General features: G+C 38.4%; 1 protein-coding gene across 2 annotated transcripts; it reads left to right on the top strand.

Moving 5' to 3' along the window:
- Positions 414 to 19,630, top strand: MAT2B (methionine adenosyltransferase 2B). 2 transcript variants are annotated; one of them, XM_018050077.1, is made up of 7 exons: positions 414 to 781; positions 10,123 to 10,317; positions 12,787 to 12,901; positions 13,084 to 13,236; positions 15,989 to 16,182; positions 17,056 to 17,169; positions 17,680 to 18,275. In XM_018050077.1, exons 1-7 carry the CDS (start codon positions 752 to 754, stop codon positions 17,848 to 17,850), a joined length of 972 nt encoding a protein of 323 aa, XP_017905566.1. In that variant the 5' UTR covers positions 414 to 751; the 3' UTR covers positions 17,851 to 18,275. The 2 variants fall into 2 exon arrangements, with proteins under 2 accessions (XP_017905566.1, XP_017905565.1); XM_018050076.1 differs by lacking the exon at positions 414 to 781 and adding an exon at positions 3,459 to 3,694 and having other exon boundaries at positions 17,680 to 19,630.

Raw genomic sequence — 20,132 nt, 5'->3', positions numbered from 1 at the left:
ATTTAACTGAGTGTATTCAATACCCTTTAAACTTTAAAAATAAGATTGCCAGGCTTCACTTGATTTTGTTTCACAGATGTATGGTGCTGGTAGGTCTGGAAATCACAGAAATAGCAGTCCTTAAAGCTAAGCCAAATTTAAAGCTACTCCACCCACCATTTCCTCAAACGATACAGGACATATTAATGGAAATAACCTGTTGGTTTTTAACATGTGCGTATTGTTACCACAAGTGCCTTTTACCGGTCCTTTGAAATAATTAATTAGAACCCGCTGGAGAACTTTACCAAACGAATTCTGTTGTAATCAGGCATAACTCAATAAACTATTTCAGAATAGGAATCAATTGCATGGCCTGCGTGCTTTCCAACTGCTGGCTCTTGCTTTTCTTTCGCAAGAGAAAATTGCAAGTCTTCACAGGAAGCTTTTTGCGGTTGTATCTATATTTCTTTCTAAGTTGGTTCTCCTAATGGTTTTGATAATGGACCTTATTTGGCTGGCAGTACAACATGAAACTTCTCATTGGGTATTTTCAAGACTGCCACGGGGAATCAGCTGCCAGTTTATTGCGATGTGGAATGCTGCACGAGATTCTGGGATCCGACTCAAAATGCTAATTTCAAAGGTCGAGTGAAGCTGTGGCTCACGTTTTCGCGTGCCTACGCTCTCTGCAGGCAGAACAAAGACCCGGTCCGAGGAGGCAGAAGCTGAAACCCATCTCAAATCTTTTTCCTCAGATAATTTTGGAATCATGCCTGAAATGCCGGAGAACATGGAACAGGTAAGAAAAGCAGTCTGGAGTTGTATAGAGTTTCTGTACAAGAATCCCAGTGAACGTCTGGGAACGTAAAAGCCGAAAAGGGTGTGTTTAAAAAAAAAAGTCATTCATTTCTTTAAGACTTATAACTTTGGGACTTGGAATAATTAAACAGCTTTAATTATTGACCCTGTATGGAGAGCTCAGCTAAGTCTCGATCGACAAAAATAACCCAAAACAGCAGTTTCACTTAGCCAAATTAAAATGCATTCATATATGTGAAGGTTCTATAGAAATAACGCTTTTATCTATAGTTGGGTGCTCCAGGCTTTCTTTGTCTTGGCAAGAAATGAACCTGCTAACCTAACTTTTATCTCTAGATTGCTCTATTTAAATTTATAGACTTAGCCACCACACGAACTTGGATATTGTCTGTATAACAATGGCGTTTTTATTCATGTAGAAACTTCCATTTTTAATAAGGATGATTAAAACCCATGTACGAAGATGTGCCCCTAGAACCATTCCCAAGTTTTCTCTGGCAAATATTAAACCAGATCCTCAAAAGTAGGCAAGTAAACTCTTTTTGTTCCTCACTCCAGATAAGGCTGCTCTGAGAATCAAAACGCTAATTGCATATGCAAGTCCTTAAATCGTCTTCGAGTAGGACAGAATTTTCTTTTTTTCTGGAAAGATTAGATTGCATTACCGCTGCAACTAGAAACTTCACAAAAATTACCACTTTTAAAAAACAATCAAGAGGATCTTGGATCTGCTCCCCCAACACCCACACCATTTCTTTGTTGTTTGCAAATTATGCATGTTTTCGCGTTGGAGCTTTTCTCTCAAGGACTCTAAATAATGCTAAATTGATTAACAGCCTAGAGTAAATAAAAAATAGAAAAGTGTGAAGGCTCAGTCTCTCTTGTTGCAGTTCAAAAGAAACTTTATTCTTACAGCAATTAGGAAATGAGTTCTGGTTGGGGGTTGGGTAGGAAAGAAAGTCACCGGACTCAGACGTGGAAAAATTTTTTTTAAAGGCTGCTTAATGTTGAGCTCAAACGTTAAACCAAAAAAGGTTTATGAAAATATGTTTTAGAAAGACCCAAGCAGTAATCACGTTTGTGGGCGACTTTTAAGGTTTTGGTATCCTGCGTGTCTAGACAAGAACAGTACAGATTTACGTTCAAATTTGGCAAAACCTAGGAGAGCCATGCTCAGGTTTCTTGCGGGTAAATTTCACAGGCATCCCGGCTTTTCGTGTTTGAACTGGAAATCAGTTGCAGTTGACTAATAGGGCCGCTTTTGATCTGTCACTTGAAAAAAGCGTAATCCAGGTGGTACAAGGTTCAGCATGACTCTCTTCTAGTTCTTTTACTTTTCTTGGTAGTGGAGGTTCGCCTCGCGTAGCTTGACGCTGCAACCTGTAAGGCGGTGCTTCTCAAAGGCTGATCTTGACTCTGGTTAAAGTTCACTAGAATGTAGAGTCCCAGTTACTGTTTAGTCGCAAAGTTGTGTCTGACTCTGCGACCCAATGGACTGTAGCCCGCCACGCTCCTACAATAACTCATTAAGAAATTACTGATAAAAGTCCGAGAATCCTTGTTTTGAAGGGGCAACCAAATAATTCGTCCCCCAGCCCCCTACGTGTTTTTTGTTTTTTTTTTTTTTTAACTAAAGAGTTTGACACGTTCGGAATTTCAAGCGTACTACTTTCTGGCATGCCAGAAAAACAAATGGGTTCTTTAAGTGTTAATGACGCAGATATCCGGAGAAGGCAATGGCACCCCACTCCAGTACTCTTGCCTGGAAAATCCCATGGACGGAGGAGCCTGGTAGGCTGTAGTCCATAGGGTCGCTGAGAGTTGGACACGACTCAGTGACTTCACTTTCACTTTCATGCATTGGTGAAGGAAATGGCAACCCACTCCAGTGTTCTTGCCTGCAGAATCCCAGGGGCGGTGGAGCCTGGTGGGCTGCCATCTATGGGGTCTCACAAAGTCGGACACGACTGAAGCGACTTAGCAGCAGCAGACACAGATATCAATACTTTTTATTTTTATTCCAGTCTCTCTTTCAATGTCAAGAAAAACTCTTAATGCTCTAGAGATACAGAGGCGTAGTGCCGCCTCCTCTCCCCTCTTCACTCCTCCCACCGCTTCACTCCTCCCACCAAGACTTTAAAGTGTTCCATCCCGCTTTATGCGTTTCCCTTGTAGCTCAGTTGGTAAAGAATCCGCCCACAATCCAGGAGACCCAGGTTCGATCCCTGGGCTGGAAAGATCCCCTGGAGAAGGAAAAGGCAACCCACTCCAGTGTTCTTGCCTGGAGAATCCAATGGACTGTGGACTGCCAGGCTCTTCTGTCCATGGAATCGCAAGAGTCGAACAAGACTTAGCGACTACACCACCACCATGCCATCCCGCTCTGTGTATCACGTGCCCAGTTGATTCTTAAGACACCGCACACAGTCTGGGCGATCCAATTCACTCCTTACCTAGTCGAGAAGGAAGAACACACAAAATAGTCTTGAACCCGCCCCCCGTGTCCCCCTCCCGTCCCCCGCCGGCCCCTAAACAAAATTCTTACTCCGTTTAAGACCAGGGCCTTTGTTTCGTGTATCCCTTTAAGAGTTGGGGCGTGGGCTGGGAGCGTCCCGAGCGCGCCCGCCCCCTTTCAGGGGCGTCGGCGGAGCGTGGCCAATCAGGAAGCACGGTTTTGGCGGCGGAAGCCGGAAGCGGTGAAAGGGGGTCTGGCCTGGACCTAGGGTAGGCGGGCCGAGGGGCTTGGAGCTGCGGCCCGCAGCGATCCCGGGCAGAAGAAAGTGGCGGTCGCTGCGGCGGCGGCGGCGACTACAGCGCAAAGACGGCGGGCATGGTGGGCCGGGAGAAAGAGCTCTCTATCCACTTTGTTCCCGGGGACTGCCGGTTGGTGGAGGTGAGGGAGTCGGCCCGCGTCTTGCGGGGTGGGGAGACGTCTCATGGTAACCGAGTGCGCAGAGCGGGAAGAGTCTGGTGGCGGGGGCTCGAGTGGTTTTCCAGACGCATCCTCCCAGAGTCGGAGGCCCTAGGAGACTAGGGCGGCGCCGCCGAGTTTGTTTACCTCGGTGCATACTCTTCTGTGTTTTGTTTCTCAGTTACTGCGACAGGAAATGATTAGGTCGAGTTTCACTTTCGAGCCTCCCGTCTCCTCTCAGGAATGAAGAGGGGTTTTCCGAGCTATTTGACTTTCTAAATTTCGTTTTCACCCTTTGTTCGTATCTTTTGATCTTAACTGTTCGTATCTCTGAGAATAAAAGGAGCCAGGTGGTTTTTCAGAAGTAGTTACAGGATTGGAGATAAGAACTGAACTCTTAGTTTCTGCATGGCACTGTTGTGCACTTTTTATGCAGTATTTACTTTAGTTCTCATGATTATAAGATACTGGTTTTGTTCCATTTTACTGATATTTGAGAGTAAGAGAGCAGGTCTTTGGTCCAAGTTCATTCAGTAAGATTGCAGCTAGGATTCAGATACAGTCTCTTTGATTTTCTCAGCCTTTGAACCACTGCAGAGGTTGCATACATCTCCTCCATAAACCCCAATCTCTATTTCATTCCAGCCCCTCAGTATTCATCAGTCCATAGGATATTTATCTAGCACTGGGGATAAGAAGAATGTTCATGCCAAGATCAGTATGTCTTAAGGATATGAGAGGAGGTGTAAGTGATGGCTATTTTTGAGAATGCAAAATTTTTACACCTTCAAAATATAGCATATTTAGTGTTTTCAAGTCATTTTGGGATTTGGGGAGTAAAGTTAGGATGGATGGGCTGTTTGATCTTCTGGTTTGCTCCTGTGTACCCCACACAATGCTGAGTCCCTAAAGTTGCACGTTGCTTGTTTATGTATGTGTATTTGTGCACTGTGTATGCATCTGTGTGTATATAAAGCTTAATCAGTTTTAACAGTGAGTTCAGTAGACAAATGAAAATGCGTTTTCCTTCATTCAAATTGCACAACCAAAAGCTTGACATGTATTTGCTTCTTTCAGAACCTGTAGAGTTAAAACTCCCTAGTGGGACTGTTTTATAGTTCATGTTAGAGGAATAAACTGTGGTGATTCCTGTTCGTATTACTGGCCATGGGGTGCAGTAAAGTGACAGTGGGAGTTTAGACCAGTGTCACCGAAGTATTTTGAAAAGTTTCTCAAAGTCCAGGAGTGTGTCTACTCAAAGATTTATCTCTAGGGGAATGTTGTGAGAATCAAATAAATCAATGTGAAACTTTGCCAAATCGAAGAGTTTCTGAAAATAGCAAAGTATAATTATATTTACCACTAAAACTTAAGAAAATCCTACTTTAGATATTTGTGATATTTCACCCTTGACTGTCTCTAGTAGAAGTTAATCCAAGTGTGTTAAAGTAGAAACCACTGTCCCAGAGTACTGTTTTGGACCGTTTTGGAAGAGACTTTTATTGTCCTGTACCTTAGAATTTGCTGTTATTTGATTTGATGGCATAATAAGAGCTATGACTCTTCATTTTTTTATATGTACTTACTTTTTCAAACATTTTGGTTTTGTGTGTATGTGTAAATCTGGTCACTGGGTGTTACTGAATTCTATAAATCTGTGAGTTGATAGAAGAGGCAGATGCAAATTAAAGTCATGTTTAATATATTTGACTCATAAGAATAAAAATTGAGAAATAGACTTTTCAGGAAGACAGAATATCTTCAGGTCTTAATTATGCTTTGGATTAACTCAGCAGTGGCCACAGGACTGGAAAAGGTCAGTTTTCATTCCAATTCCAAAGAAAGGCAATGCCAAAGAATGCTCAAACTACCACACAATTGCACTCATCTCACATGTTAGTAAAGTAATGCTCAAAATTCTCCAAGCCAAGCTTCAGCAATACGTGAACCGTGAACTTCCAGATGTTCAAGCTGGTTTTAGAAAAGGCAGAGGAACCAGAGATCAAATTGCCAACATCCGCTGGATCATCGAAAAAGCAAGAGAGTTCCAGAAAAACATCTATTTCTGCTTTATTGGCTCTGCCAAAGCCTTGGACTGTGTGGATCACAATAAACTGTGGAAAATTCTGAAAGAGATGGGAATACCAAGACCACCTAACCTGCCTCTTGAGAAATCTGTATGCAGATCAGGAAGCAACAGTTAGAACTGGACATGGAACAACAGACTGGTTCCAAATAGGAAAAGGGGTACGTCAAGGCTTTATATTGTCACGCTGCTTATTTAACTTGTATGCATAGTACATCATGAGAAACGCTGGACTGGAAGAAACGCAAGCTGAAATCAAGATTGCTGGGAGAAATATCAATAACCTCAGATATGCAGATGACACCACCCTTACGGCAGAAAGTGAAGAGGAACTAAAAAGCCTCTTGATGAAAGTGAAAGAGGAGAGCGAAAAAGTTGGCTTAAAGCTCAACATTCAGAAAATGAAGATCATGGCATCTGGTCCCATCACTTCATAGAAAATAGATGGGGAAACAGTGGAAACAGTGTCAGACTTTATTTTTTGGGGCTCCAAAATCACTGCAGATGGTGACTGCAGCCATGAAATTAAAAGATGCTTACTCCTTGGAAGAAAAGTTATGACCAACCTAGATAGTATATTCAAAAACAGAGACATTACTTTGCCGACTAAGGTCTGTCTAGTCAAGGCTATCGTTTTTCCTGTGGTCATGTATGCATGTGAGAGTTGGACTGTGAAGAAGGCTGAGCGCCAAAGAATTGATGCTTTTGAACTGTGGTGTTGAAGACTCTTGAGAGTCCCTTGGACTCCAATGAGATCCAACCAGTCCATTCTGAAGGAGATCAACCCTGGGATTTCTTTGGAAGGAATGATGCTAAAGCTGAAGCTCCAGTACTTTGGCCACCTCATGCAAAGAGTTGACTCATTGGAAAAGATTCTGATGCTGGGAGGGATTGGGGGCAGGAGAAGGGGACGAGCGAGGATGAGATGGCTGGATGGCATCATGGACTTGATGGACGTGAGTCTGAGTGAACTCGGGGAGATGGTGATGGACAGGGAGGCCTGATGTGCTGCGATTCATGGGGTTGCAAAGAGTCGGACACGACTGAGCGACTGAACTGAACTGACTCAGCTTTTTGTTCCTCATTTAGAGTTCCTTGAGGTGTTTGGACATTCCTGTGTTTGGCAGAAGTAAAATAATTTATAGAGTAATGAGCCAAAATTATTTTCAAAGGAATATTTCTCTGGTTTTAAAAGAACCAAAACTGTGCCTTAAGATGCTTCAGGTGGAGTTCTGTTTATAGAGGCTCAAAAGTAGAGATACTTTTGTTTGACTTCTGTTAATTTCAGAGTGATATGTATTTTATTTGCCAACCACCAAAAAACTTGCAATCTGAATGAAAACTTCTTGTTTTGGCTTCTATACTGTGACAGAACATGCTGATTGAGTCTCCAAAGAGAACTGTATGAAAAGAAGAAAAGTTACTTTAAACAAAACTTCTTTCAGTTTGTTCAGATATCTTCTGTGGGAAGGGTAATATGGAAAATGTTAGAATTGTAGGATTGTAAAGCTGTAAGAGCCTTAATCATGTGTCCAAATACATACATTTACCAGCAAGTTACATTAGTAGAGTTGAAGTAACTTCTTAATGCCACAGTTTGTGGCAGAGAAGATAAAATTTAGTCTTAAGAAACCAAGTATAAGTTCAAAGGATTGAGACAGAACTGAGCATGCATTTGACTAAACAGTAGAGAGAAGCAAAAAGACACCAGTTCTGTTTCCAACCTTTTTCCTTTTACTGTGGGCAAAACTTGTAACATCTTTAGATTTAAGGTTCCTTGCTTTGGAAAATTCTCACATGAGAGTTTTCAAGAAGAGGATTATGCAGAATCTCTGTTTCAGAAAATGCTTGCACTTCAGATCTCTGCTCTTTAATACAGAAAATTATTGCACACTGACATTTGACCACTAGGTAAACTATTGGACTCTTTTCTTCCAGGGAGCTTACAAATTATCCCAGGCTGTACAGAGTTTGTATCTTCTCCACGCAACCATCCATACTATTTTAAAGTGAAGAATACTATATGCCTTAAAGACCCTTGCTGTGTTTGTAATTTAATCCTGTATTTCATCAAATCTAAGATGCTGTCAATTGTAAGATTATCTGGACTCTGATTTTAAGATGCACTGAAAAGCCAAAAAGACTGCCAGACACATTTGTAAGATGCATCTTTATTTCCTTCGTTTAACAGATGATAAATGAAGAAAAAAATGTGCTTTACTCACCAGTGAGGTACACAGAGATCTTATGTTACTGTTCAGTAATTTCGTGGTTACAAGCATGATGTTTGGTCTTTGACTTCTTTTTCTAGTTTTCCTTTTTAAGGGGAAAAGAGTAACAAGGTTGTTACTTCTGGAAGGGTAGATGGCAGTTTGTTTTTATTTGTTTGAGTCAGAGCTATCTTTAGGTAGGTCTTGGATGTTCCTGGAATCTCAAGTTTCCAAATCACCAGCATCAGCACCACCTGGAAACTTGTTACAAATGCCAATTATCAGGCCTCATTCCAAATCTACTTGATTTGGAAAGCCTTCCAGTTGATTGCTGTCCTAGGCGAATAAAGCCTGTGAACCACTGATCCAAGAACCACTGTCTATTCCTTTCCTTCTTTAGAGTGACACAAGAAACTCAGAAGAAACCAACTCGTGGGCCTTTTATAGTATTTTCCCAGGGATCTTTATGGTATTTATCCTGTGCAAATTGTTTTCTGATTGTATCTCTACTAGACCTGGCCTATTTTAACCTCTTTAACAATTGCAGTCTTCACAGGGCTGTTTTCTTGCCAAAAATTCAAAGAAAATATTTTGCTGGCTGAAATCTTTGTTTGCATAGATTGTTTGACTTAGAGCCAAGTTTTGCAAGAGAGAGCCTAGATGAATTTTTCTTCAGCTTCTAAAACATCTTGAAATGGCGTGAACTAAGGAAGAAATATCTTAAAAAACTTATCTTTATTCTGTTTCTGTCAGCCCTTTCATTTCTGGTTTTTCCTTTGATAGACATACTTGATTTAGGTGGCCCCCCCCCCTTTTTTTAAATTTTTCTTTTTCAAGTGTGCTGCTGCTCAGTCGCTTTGGTTGTGTCCGACTCTGTGCGACCCCATAGACGGCAGCCCACCAGGCTCCCCCGTGCAAGAACACTGGAGTGGGTTGCCATTCCCTTCTCCAATGCAAAAGTGAAAAGTGAAAGTGAAGTCACTCAGTCGTGTGGACTGCAGCCTACCAGGCTCCTTCGTCCAGGGGATTTTCCGGGCAGTAGTACTGGAGTGGGTTGCCATTGCCTTCTCCGTTTTTCAAGTATAGTCTATTAAATTAGCTGTCTTGAGGGCTGGGGAAAAAAGATCTTTGGTTATCGTGTGTATATTTAAGGTTTTTGACAGCTCAAAATTAGGTGACTAAACCAACATTTCAAATTTAAAAAGGCTTCAAGTTGATACACTAATAAAAATTGTTTTTTGTTTTGAATAGTGTTTTCTTAATTCAAATGTCTGTGAGGATATTTGGCGTTAACCTGTCTTGGGAAGAAGGGAAATTTCTATGTAGAGATAATTGGAATTGTTTCCTAAATAGTAGTTTTTTTAAAAATTTCAGTGTGTGAGGAATTTTTCCTTTTTCACAGTAGTGACATAGATCAGTTTAAAATATTTATTTTTTTCTTATCCTCTACTTACGTTTCATTAGTTTTAACTGGTCTAAATAGGTAAATTTAGAGTCAATGTAGGGATATTTACAAGTTTAGTTAAACTTAGAATGTTAGTTCCATAAGGACCAAATTAATTTTTCTTCCACATAAATTTCTATGACATATGAAATTCTCTAATTTGGACATATCATAGTATGATAAAGTCAATGAGGTTTAAAAGAAAACTTGAGATTAAAAATTGAAGAGCAAAACTGTCGGTTTGGAAACATGTTGGCAGAATATAACCCTAATACTTAATCAGGGCAGAAATAAGTAAGCTTTAAACTGCATTTTTATAAATAGAAGAACATAAATAAAATTGATGGTTATTACTACTTTGGACATCATTGATCCTAAAAATAAGTTTTTCCATTATTATTGTTAGGAAATCTAAATCTGTTTGACTAGGTGATTCCTTGCAGTATCATCTTAGGTTCTTTTTCTTGGGAAGGATTATTAAAACTTTCTCTTAAGTGACATACTTATTGATGCAGTTTGATTGATCTTCGTTCTAATTTAAGACTTATACATATGGGACGTGAAGCAGACAACTCAGACTTGAAATGTTTAGTGAATGAAGATGGTGGCTAATTTTGTTGAGAGGCTATTTTCAAATTAATTAATTTTTTTCTCCTCTTTCACATTTTAGGAGGAAGTTAACATCCCCAACAGGCGGGTTCTCATTACTGGTGCCACTGGGCTTCTTGGCAGAGCTGTGTACAAAGAATTTCAGCAGAATAATTGGCATGCCGTTGGCTGTGGTTTTAGAAGAGCAAGACCGAAATTTGAGCAGGTCAATCTCTTGGATTCTAATGCAGTTCATCACATCATTTATGATTTTCAGGTATGGTTTATTTTAACGCATAAGTAAACAATTAAGGGGCTTCCCTGGTAGCTCAGCTGGTAAGGAAGAAACTGTTAAGAATTGTCTCATTTTAGTCACTCAGTCATGTCCGACTCTTTGAGACCCCGTGGACTGCAGCATGCCAGGCTTCGCTGTCCATCAACAACTACCAGAGCCTACTCAAACTCAGTCCATTGAGTCGGTGATGCCATCCAACCATCTCATCCTCTGTCGTCTCCTTCTCCTCCTGCTGTCAGTCTTTCCCAGCATCAGGGGCTTTTCCAATGAGTTGGTTCTTCACATCAGGTGGCCACAAGTATTGGAGTTTCAGCTTCAGCATCAGTCCTTCCAGTGAACATTCAGGACTGATTTCCTTTAAGATTGACTGGTTTAATCTTAACAGTCCAAGGGACTCTCAAGAGTCTTCTCCAACACCACACAGTTCAAAAGCATCAATTCTTCAGCGCTCAGCTTTCTTTACAGTCCAACTCTCACATCCATACATGACCACTGGCAAAACCATAGCCTTGACTAGATGGACCTTTGTTGGCAAAGTAATGTCTATGCTTTTCAGTGTGCTCTCTAGGTTGTTTATAGCATTTCTTCCAAGGAGCAAGCGTCTTTTAATTTCATGGCTGCAGTCACTATCTGCAGTGATTCTGTCTGGGTGATATAAAAACTGTTGTTCTCAAGGAAGTTATAGTACTTAAGCTCTAATCAATTAATCAACAATAGTATACAGTGCACATTTTTTTTTTTGAGGGGGTGGAAAAGTATGTCATCCTTAAAAAATTATGTTGAGATATAGGTTGACAAAAAGCAGAAAATGAAGCATTTTGTAAAAAGCTTCTGTTTGGGAATTATTCTTCTAAGTACCACTTTCTATGCAAATCCTTCTCTTGTTTTGAGGGTAAAAATATTTGCTTTTTTATTTTTAACTGGAGGATAGTTGCTTTACAATGTTGTGTTGGTTTCTGCGGTAAAACTACACAGATCAGCCGTGTGTGTGTGTGTGCCACCCTCCCCATTTCTACCCTCTCGATTTTGTCCCGGAGCGGCGCTCCCTATGTTATATAGCAGCTTCCCGTTAGCTAGCTATTTTACACTTGGTGGAGTATCTGTCATTGCTACTCTCTCGATTTTGTCCCACCCTCTCCTTCCGCTACAAATCTTTTCGAAAACAGTATCTGTTACCCTTACAACACTGCAAAACAGTTGTTCTCATATCTGTTTTTGTTGTTTAGTTGCTGACTTAGTGACCCCCATCTCATTCTCTGTTGCCCCCTTTTCCTCCTGCCCTCAGTCTTTCCCAGGATCAGGGTCTTTTCCAGTGAGTCAGCTGTTTGCATTAGGTGGCCAGAATAGTGGAGCTTCAGCTTCAGCATCAGTCTTTCTACTGTATATTCAAGGTTGATTTCCTTTAGGATTGACTGGTTTGATCTCCTTGCAGTCCAAGGGACTCATTTCTGTTTTAGAGATCACTACAAAGGCTCAGAGAATTTAAACAACTCGTTGGCCATGGTCACAGAAAAGTTATAGAAAGAATTAGGTTTTGTTACAACTCTTGAGTAAGAGGTGAAATCAGGAATTCAGGTTCTTTCTAAAAATATGACCCAAAGAACATTGCATCAGAATCACTTGGAAAACTTGTTCTTATGTCTCACTCCCAGAGTTTCATTCAGTAAGCCTATGGTAGAGCCTGGGACTGCACATTTTAAGAACCATCCCAGCTTATGCACATGTAAGTTTGAAAGCAACTTTCAGATCATGCTTCTTCAGGCAGTTTCTGAGAAGGAGGAAGTTTCATGTGTGGGTACATGAGCCCTTCTGAAATCTTGACTCTGACTCAGCTCCTCTGGGACGTAGATGCCCGGTCTCTACCAAGGGCCTTCATGTCATACAGTATTGAACCGGTCTCTTTACATATTCATTTTTTCCATTAGATTGTGAAATCCTTGATCCTCACACACTGCTTAGCGTATAAGTAGTATATTTAAATACTTAACTGGCAATATAGTGTTTATGGATGCTTAATTTTCTTTAAATGATGGAGTTAAGAGATTAGAATTTATGAATTTAATTTGCTATTCCTCTCCCTTTCCCACAGACTTAACTAAGTATTTAGGTCATATGAATGACATAAATGATTGCCCTTTTCTCCCACTCAGATGAGGAGATGAAGCTTATTTTGATTTAGAAGCCTGGTTGTTGCCCCGGAGTTTTGTCTGATTTTTGCCTAGGGATTGCTCGATTGATCTTTCCTTCTCAGGGACTATATATATTTTTAAGGAAGTTTGAACGTTGAAAAAGGGAAATGTGACAAAACCACATTAAAAATTAGAATGATTCTTTAGTTGAAGGAATGTTTTAATAAACATGTTTCTTTGAATTGATTTACTGTTGGAAAGCTATAGTTCTTCGGTTTTTATTCCTTTTTGAGCTAAAAACACATCAATGCTTAACTTCTAGCCCCATGTCATCGTACATTGTGCAGCAGAGAGAAGGCCAGATGTTGTAGAAAATCACCCAGATGCTGCTTCTCAACTTAACGTGGATGCTTCTGGGAATTTAGCAAAGGAAGCAGGTAATGAAGACTATATAAAATCTTCATAAGTGATCGCTGAGGGTGCAGATATTATTTTGTAGATGGCTTATAAGAAATTTGTTATACTTTTGATGAATAAGCTATTACGACTTCCGATAAACCATCAGGTTGTATAGTAATTTAATAGATTGTTTTCTCTCTCTCTCTTTTTTTTTTGGTAGCTGCAATTGGAGCATTTCTAATCTATATTAGCTCTGATTATGTTTTTGATGGAACAAACCCACCTTATAGAGAGGAAGACATACCAAATCCCCTAAATCTATATGGCAAAACAAAATTAGAAGGAGAAAAGGCTGTCCTGGAGAACAATTTAGGTAAGACACATCTCTTTAATTAGCTTTCTGACTCTTTTTGAGGATTCCTTTTTGTTTAAGATTTGTGTGTATGTGTGTCTGTATCTTAATTTTTTTAATATTTATTTAGTTGTTTCTCTTTATTTGGCTGTGCCGGGTCTTAGTTGTTATGTATGGACTTAGTTGCTCTGTGGCATGTGGGATCTTAGTTCCTGGACCTGGGATTGAACCCACATCTCCTGCATTGGAAGGTGGATTCTTAACCACTGGACCACCAGGGAAGTTCCTTTTGTTTTTTAAATTAGTCAAGGAGCATAAATCCATTGGAGAAAAACTAGGGAATATAGTTAACAAGAAAAACAAGAATTTTTGAAATTCTGAAGAATTTATGAATCCTTTTAGACCATTTCCAGTATCACTGTGTAAATGAATACCATTATAGATAGAAAGTAAATCAGATTTTTGTAATATTAAAAAAAAATAGGTCAGTATCATTTTTCTTAGATTGCAGTATTCCGTTATTTGTATGGTTACATTGTTTTCCCTGTGTCTGTATATCCCCAGTCATTTGTATGGTTTTTCTCTTTTCCTATGTGTTTGTATATATACACACACACATTAATGTGTTAATTACAAAAAAAAAAGAAAAAACAACCTCCTTAAATTTTTTTTTAAAAATCTTAAAACTGTAGAGTTCTCTCACAGTGCTTCGTCAGAGAAGCACTAAATGTGGTTATGGAAGTATTTTTTGTGGATTTGTAAACATCAGTGCATATTGTTTTATAAACTGATTTTTCTCCCCCCACATACATGGATTTCAGTTCTTATGGAGCCATCTCTAGGATATCTTTTTCATATCAGTGGCTGCATAATATCTGATTTAATGCTCCTTTGCACTGAAACTACTGCCTTAGACTGTACTACATCCTTGAGAAACATCCCCTACTGTACATACCATGTTAACACATAGGGTTTTTTATTATTATTATTATAAATTATCCATTGGAAATCATCTTTGAATATATATTAGTATACAGCTGACCCTTGTACAGCTTGGGGATTAGTGTTGCCAACTCATGCATAGTTGGAAATCCATGTGTAACTTTAGATTCCAGAAACTTAATTGCTCACAGCCTACTCTTGACAGAGGGTCTTCCCTGGTGCCTCAGTGGTGAAGAACCCTCCTGCTAAAACAGGAGATGCAGGTTCGATCCTTGGGTCAGAAAGATCCCTGGGAGTAGGAACTGTCAACCCATTCCAATACTCTTGCCTGGGAAGTCTTGTGGATGGAGGAACCTGGTGGGCTACAGTCCATGGGGTCGCAAAAAAGTCAGACACAACTTAGCAACTAAACAGCAGCTCTTGTCCCAAGCCTTACTAAAACATAAAGAGTCAATTTACACATATTTTGTGTGTTATATGTATTATATACTATTCCTAAAGTAATCTTGAGAGAAGAAAACATTAAAAAAAATCATAAGAGAAAATACATACAGTATTGTATCAACACTAAGTTTACCTAAGTTTACAAGATGAATTGTCTGTCAGTAACTACATTAGTGTTTTATATGGTACAAAACACTATACGTGTCATGTGTTGCTAAGACTACACATCAAAAATGAAGATAATCCAAGAAGAAATTTATACTTATTTACAGGTATGATTCAGGAATCAGTAAGGAAGAGGCAGTAAATGGTAGCCTAGTGTAATCAGTAACGATTGCTTCATGGTAGCCTCGCCTATACACTAGTGAATGAATCATTATAAAACTATTGGCATAGGTATTGCAGTCATTCATTATACAGCTAAATACTGTTGTTGTTTTTTTAAACCACTTCCCTGTGATGATAGACTGATACAGAGTTTTTCTAGTTACAAGAGAGACGAGACATACTGTATGGTAATGTAACTCTTTGAAAACGAAGTTATGAAACATTAAGAAAACACGTTAACCTTATATTAAATATTACTCATCTTATGCCTATGTAAGGATAGGCTATCCACTTCAGTACATCTTATCCATGATATTTTGCATGAAAAAAGTTGGATATAAATGGAACCACACTGTTCAAACCTGTGTTATTCATAAGTCATCTGCCCAACTCTTTAGTAAGTTAATTTAAAATAGTTTTCATTGAATTTCAGTTAGTGTAAATTATCTAGTCTGTTATAACTCCTTAGTATTGACCAACATAAAATACCTCATAATTCCTTAGTCAGTGATTTCAAGGGCTATGTGGTGAACACTCATATACCCTTTATACAGATTTCACCAGTTGTTAATGTTTTGGCACGTGTTTTACATGTACACTGTTTTTTTCCTGAACTCATAGAATTTCACCCCAAAAGACTTTACCATGTATCTTCAAGAAGGATGTTCTTTTCATAATTACAATGCAGTTATTATACTTAGGAAATTTAGCATTAATGCAATACACAATCTATGTAGGAATTTTGTCCCCAAAATGTTCTTTATTGCGTTTATTTTTTTAATCTAGGAGTAATCAGGGATCCCTTGTTGAAATTGTCATGATCAGTTTTATTTTTAATGGCCACAGTAATGAAGAAATTATATAATTATAAAAATACCCCACATAACAGAGACATTTAAAAATATTTCAGATCACATTTGTTTAAATAGGTGAGCTGTGTCATTCTGGTATATTGTACGTTTTCTGTGATAATGTATTTTAAATCTACACACTCTGATCTTACAGCAAGACTTAAGAACCAGTGAGCTTTGAAATAGTATCTGCTTTCATTGCTGTCTAGGAGCTGCTGTTTTGAGAATTCCTGTTCTGTATGGAGAAGTTGAAAGGCTTGAGGAAAGTGCTGTGACTATTATGTTTGATAAAGTGCAGTTCAGCAATAAGTCCGCAAACATGGACCACTGGCAGCAACGGTTCCCCACGCACGTCAAAGATGTGGCCAGCGTGTGTCGTCAGTTAGCAGAGAAGAGGATGCTGGTGAGAATCGAAGTGCTTTTTTAAACATTTAGAAGGACACCAAGCAAAAGTAGTTAGTTGGATTGTAGCTGTATTTATGAATAATAAAAATTTTAAGCTGTTATATTTGATTTTATTTCTCAAATACTATAAACTCCATTTGTCATTCTCTTACTGCAAGAAAACTGAAAACTTGTATTTTTCTTTACCTGATGTCTTATAAGAAGCCTGTCTGAAATAATGAGTAACGTCTATTTAAGATCTAGGTAGTGGCACAGAAGAACCTTAATCATTTCAGCCACTGTAAGAATAATTTATAATTATTCTTTTAGATATTTGAACAATAGTTCATTTTAGATATTTGAAAAAGTTAGAGCTAAATAGAATATCTACAGAAAGAAAAATTAGAGACTGAGTTATTTTAGAATATTTATAGTAGCATGACTGGGTTTTTTTAGTGCATCAAAATTTGTGTATTTAAAAAACATGTACCATGACAATATTTAAGGATGTTATATGACTAATTAACTCATCTTGAAAAATGGTTCTGTTAAGTTTTGGTGTTAGCTTCTTAGGATAATTGAAAATGCTAATTGAATTGGTCTGTGTTTCATAAAAATCTGTAATCGTTTTACGATTTCCACTGAATAAAATCAGAGCCACTAACAATTTATTTAAAAAAAATTCTTCAGGCTAAATTCTAGAAATTGATTTCCATTTTTAACTGGGGAGATTTATAGGAATTTGATTTTAGATATCATGTGTAGAGCATTCCAGAAAGGTACAATGCATCATATTTCCTGGACCTTTTTAACTTAGTTGTCTTGTCACAGTTGCTATTTCACTCAACTCAGAAAGTTTGAAACCAGTTTGAACTGTTTGTGTTCTTGTCAGGATCCATCAATTAAGGGAACCTTTCACTGGTCTGGCAACGAACAGATGACTAAGTATGAAATGGCGTGTGCAATTGCAGACGCCTTCAACCTCCCCAGCAGCCACTTAAGACCAGTAAGTACATGGCGCTTAGAACTTTACTTGGGAATTCCCTGGCAGTCCAGTGGCTAGGACTCGGCACTTGGACCGCTGAGGCCCAGGTTCAATCCTCGGCCAGGTAACTAAGATCCCTCAAGCTGTACTCAGCCAAAACAACCAACCAACCAAACAGGTAGCCGCCTTACTTCTTGGAAGTCAGGTCCATCACTATTGTGTTCTATGGATAACATTTTTCTTTTTGTTTAGAAGTATTGGATAACTGTATTTTCCAGCACTGAAAGTGAACTTTGCTTCTATGTTGGCAGTTTCTGTTGTTAAATTTCTCTAAATTGCCATGTATAAAGGAGCCCATGTGTATTGATGAAGTTTATAGAAAAAGTGCTTTCTTGATTATGGCAGATGTTTTATTTATTTTTCTAGGGATCAAATAATATTTCTTGCACTGAGGGCAAAGGGAAATAGAGAATGTAAAACCTCATCCTGGGGCTTCTCATTTGTGTTTGATTTTGTGTGTTTGTTTTAAAGATAACTGACAGTCCTGTCGTAGGAGCACAACGTCCGAGAAATGCTCAGCTTGATTGCTCCAGATTGGAGACCTTGGGCATCGGCCAGCGAACACCATTTCGAATTGGAATCAAGGAGTCACTCTGGCCTTTCCTCATTGACAAGAGATGGAGACAGACGGTCTTTCATTAGCATATGTGTGGTGGTGGGGGTGGTGGTCGTGTTTTTTAAAACGAGAAGTCAAGAAGTCATGGCACTTTTTAAAGAAAAAAGGAAATAGTTTTGTATGAGTGCTCTTCAATTGTTGACTCATGATCTTTCAGGTAAATGATGCTCTTGCACTAGTGAAATTGTCTAGGGAAACTTAAGGGCAATAATGCCTTGTTTGAAGTAATGATTTTCTCATTTTGTTCTGCCTCATTTGCTGTGTGAATATAGTAAATTATGATTTTCAAGTATTTGAGAGCCAGGATGAAACACATCTGCTGTAGACTTTGGAGGGGCGGGGGAGAAGAAATGCATTGTTCATTCCTATAAATATTCCTTCTACATTTTCAGGACTTTTACAACTGTTGATCCTTTTATGTTTTAAATTGTGTTAAATAGCATACAAATCATTGGTGTTCATTGTTTGCTTTGCTTGAGTTCAGATCAAAATGTTTGAGAAAGAAACTTTATTTTTGCAACCTAAGTACAGTTTTTATGCTTGAGATATTTCAACATGTTATGTATATTGGAACTCCTGCAGCTTGATACCTCCTGCTTTTGTAGCAGTGAAAGGTGAATGTTTGAGAGAGAGAGAATGTGTGTATGTGTATCTATTTTTTAAATATATATGAAACTGTCCTTTCCACTCCATGTCACTAAGTGATATTTCATATGTGCAGTTATACTAATAGTAATGGGCCTTGTAAGTCTTTTGACCATTCATGAATAATAATAAAATACATATTGCTGGCATGGTAATGCTTAGTTTTCTTGCATTTACTTCTCTTTTTTGAAATGTAAAGACCAGATATCTAAACTGTTTTGTTGCTATAATTTTTAAAATTTCCTTCTTATCATGTAAAATTACCTTCTTATCTGATGCAGAATATAGTTAATGTACATTAAAATACAAAGCACAGTAATAAAATGAGCCCTGGTGAATCTACCACGTGAAATCTAGACTGTTACAGACACTGTATTTACTTGTACCCACTGATTTTTCTTAATGAAAAGTAAATAACTATACTCATGAAATATATTTACAAAGAATGTTCCTTTTGAAGAATGCAGAGTCTTTGAATGTGTTCTCTGTACCAGGTAATAGTCAGGTTACTTTGACCTCAACAGTATTTTTGGTCCTTAATAAGGAAGCAGAAAGAAAGAATAACAAGTGAGACTTGGCTTCTATTCAGAGTTCAGTACAAATCCAGTTTTCAGATTTTCTGATTTCACTTGTGAAGTATTCTTTCCCTAGATTATAATCTTATTTCGTTGGACAAAAACTATTTCTAATTTACATAGAATTTGGGGTTTAGAGGGGATCAGGTCTGGGTGATTTGGTTAAAGCCTCAGTTCCTAAACCATGGTATGTTTTATTAGGAACTAGGGAAATTTAACTGCTACGAGTGCTATGCTGGACCCACTGAAATAGTTTCTGAAACTGATGACCTGCTGATGTAGTTTTAAATGTTCTTCAGGTCCTTCTGAAGTAACCAGCCTGGGACTTGTATTTGGCAACCACTGAAGCATTCTTGGTTTTTTTTTTTTTTCCTTAGTTAAACTTCGCTTCACATAGTACTCAATTCAGATTTTCACATTAAAAAATTTTTTTCTTCTCTAGCTGGACCTGATCCTCTTTAAACCCCAAATTTTTCATCAGTGGAAGAAATAAATGTAGTTCAAATCTGGCATGTTACTCTCTATATGTGTTCATACTCTCAGCATCCTTTTTTTATTTAGATAGCAAAATACATATTTTACTACACTTATTTTGTGTGTGTGTGTGTTGCTTTTTCATTTAAAATACCTTGGAATTTATATAGTTACAAAGAATGTCCTTTTTCTCCCCTATTCAGTTTGAAATTTCAGTCTGAGAAAAGTTGCCATAATGCCACACAGAATGCCTGTAACTCTTTCCATATTCCCCAGCTCTCAGCATTTAGCCATATTTTTCCTGTCATTTATTCTTTCTTTCTTTCTTTTTTTTTTTTCAACACATGCACGCATGATATATGTGTTTTTTTCCTGGTCTATTTAAGGGTAAGTTGGAGTCATGATGCCTAATCACCTACTCAGGATCTAAACTTAAGTGTGTTTGTTAAAGATAAGAATACATGTCCGCATAACTAAAATAGAAGCATCGAAGTCAAGAAGATAACATCAGTCCGATGATCTCCTCTAATCCATAGACCCTACTCACATTGCATCAGTTGTCCTAGTGATGTCCTTTCTAAGTCTATCCAATCCAGGATTATGCGTGGCATTTC

The sequence above is a fragment of the Capra hircus genome, chromosome 7 (genome assembly GCF_001704415.2).
Source record: "Capra hircus breed San Clemente chromosome 7, ASM170441v1, whole genome shotgun sequence".
Classification (NCBI taxonomy): Eukaryota; Metazoa; Chordata; class Mammalia; order Artiodactyla; family Bovidae; genus Capra; species Capra hircus.
The sequence above is the reverse complement of the archived record's forward strand: the minus strand, read 5'-3'. Positions and strand labels throughout refer to the sequence as shown.

Coding starts and splice junctions, on each gene's coding strand:
- MAT2B (XM_018050076.1), top strand. CDS start 3,632: ATGGTGGGCCGGGAGAAAGAGCTCTCTATCCACTTTGTTCCCGGGGAC. Junction 12,902..13,083: donor GAATTTAGCAAAGGAAGCAG/GTAATGAAGACT, acceptor TTTTTTTGGTAG/CTGCAATTGGAGCATTTCTA. Junction 17,170..17,679: donor CCAGCAGCCACTTAAGACCA/GTAAGTACATGG, acceptor TTTGTTTTAAAG/ATAACTGACAGTCCTGTCGT.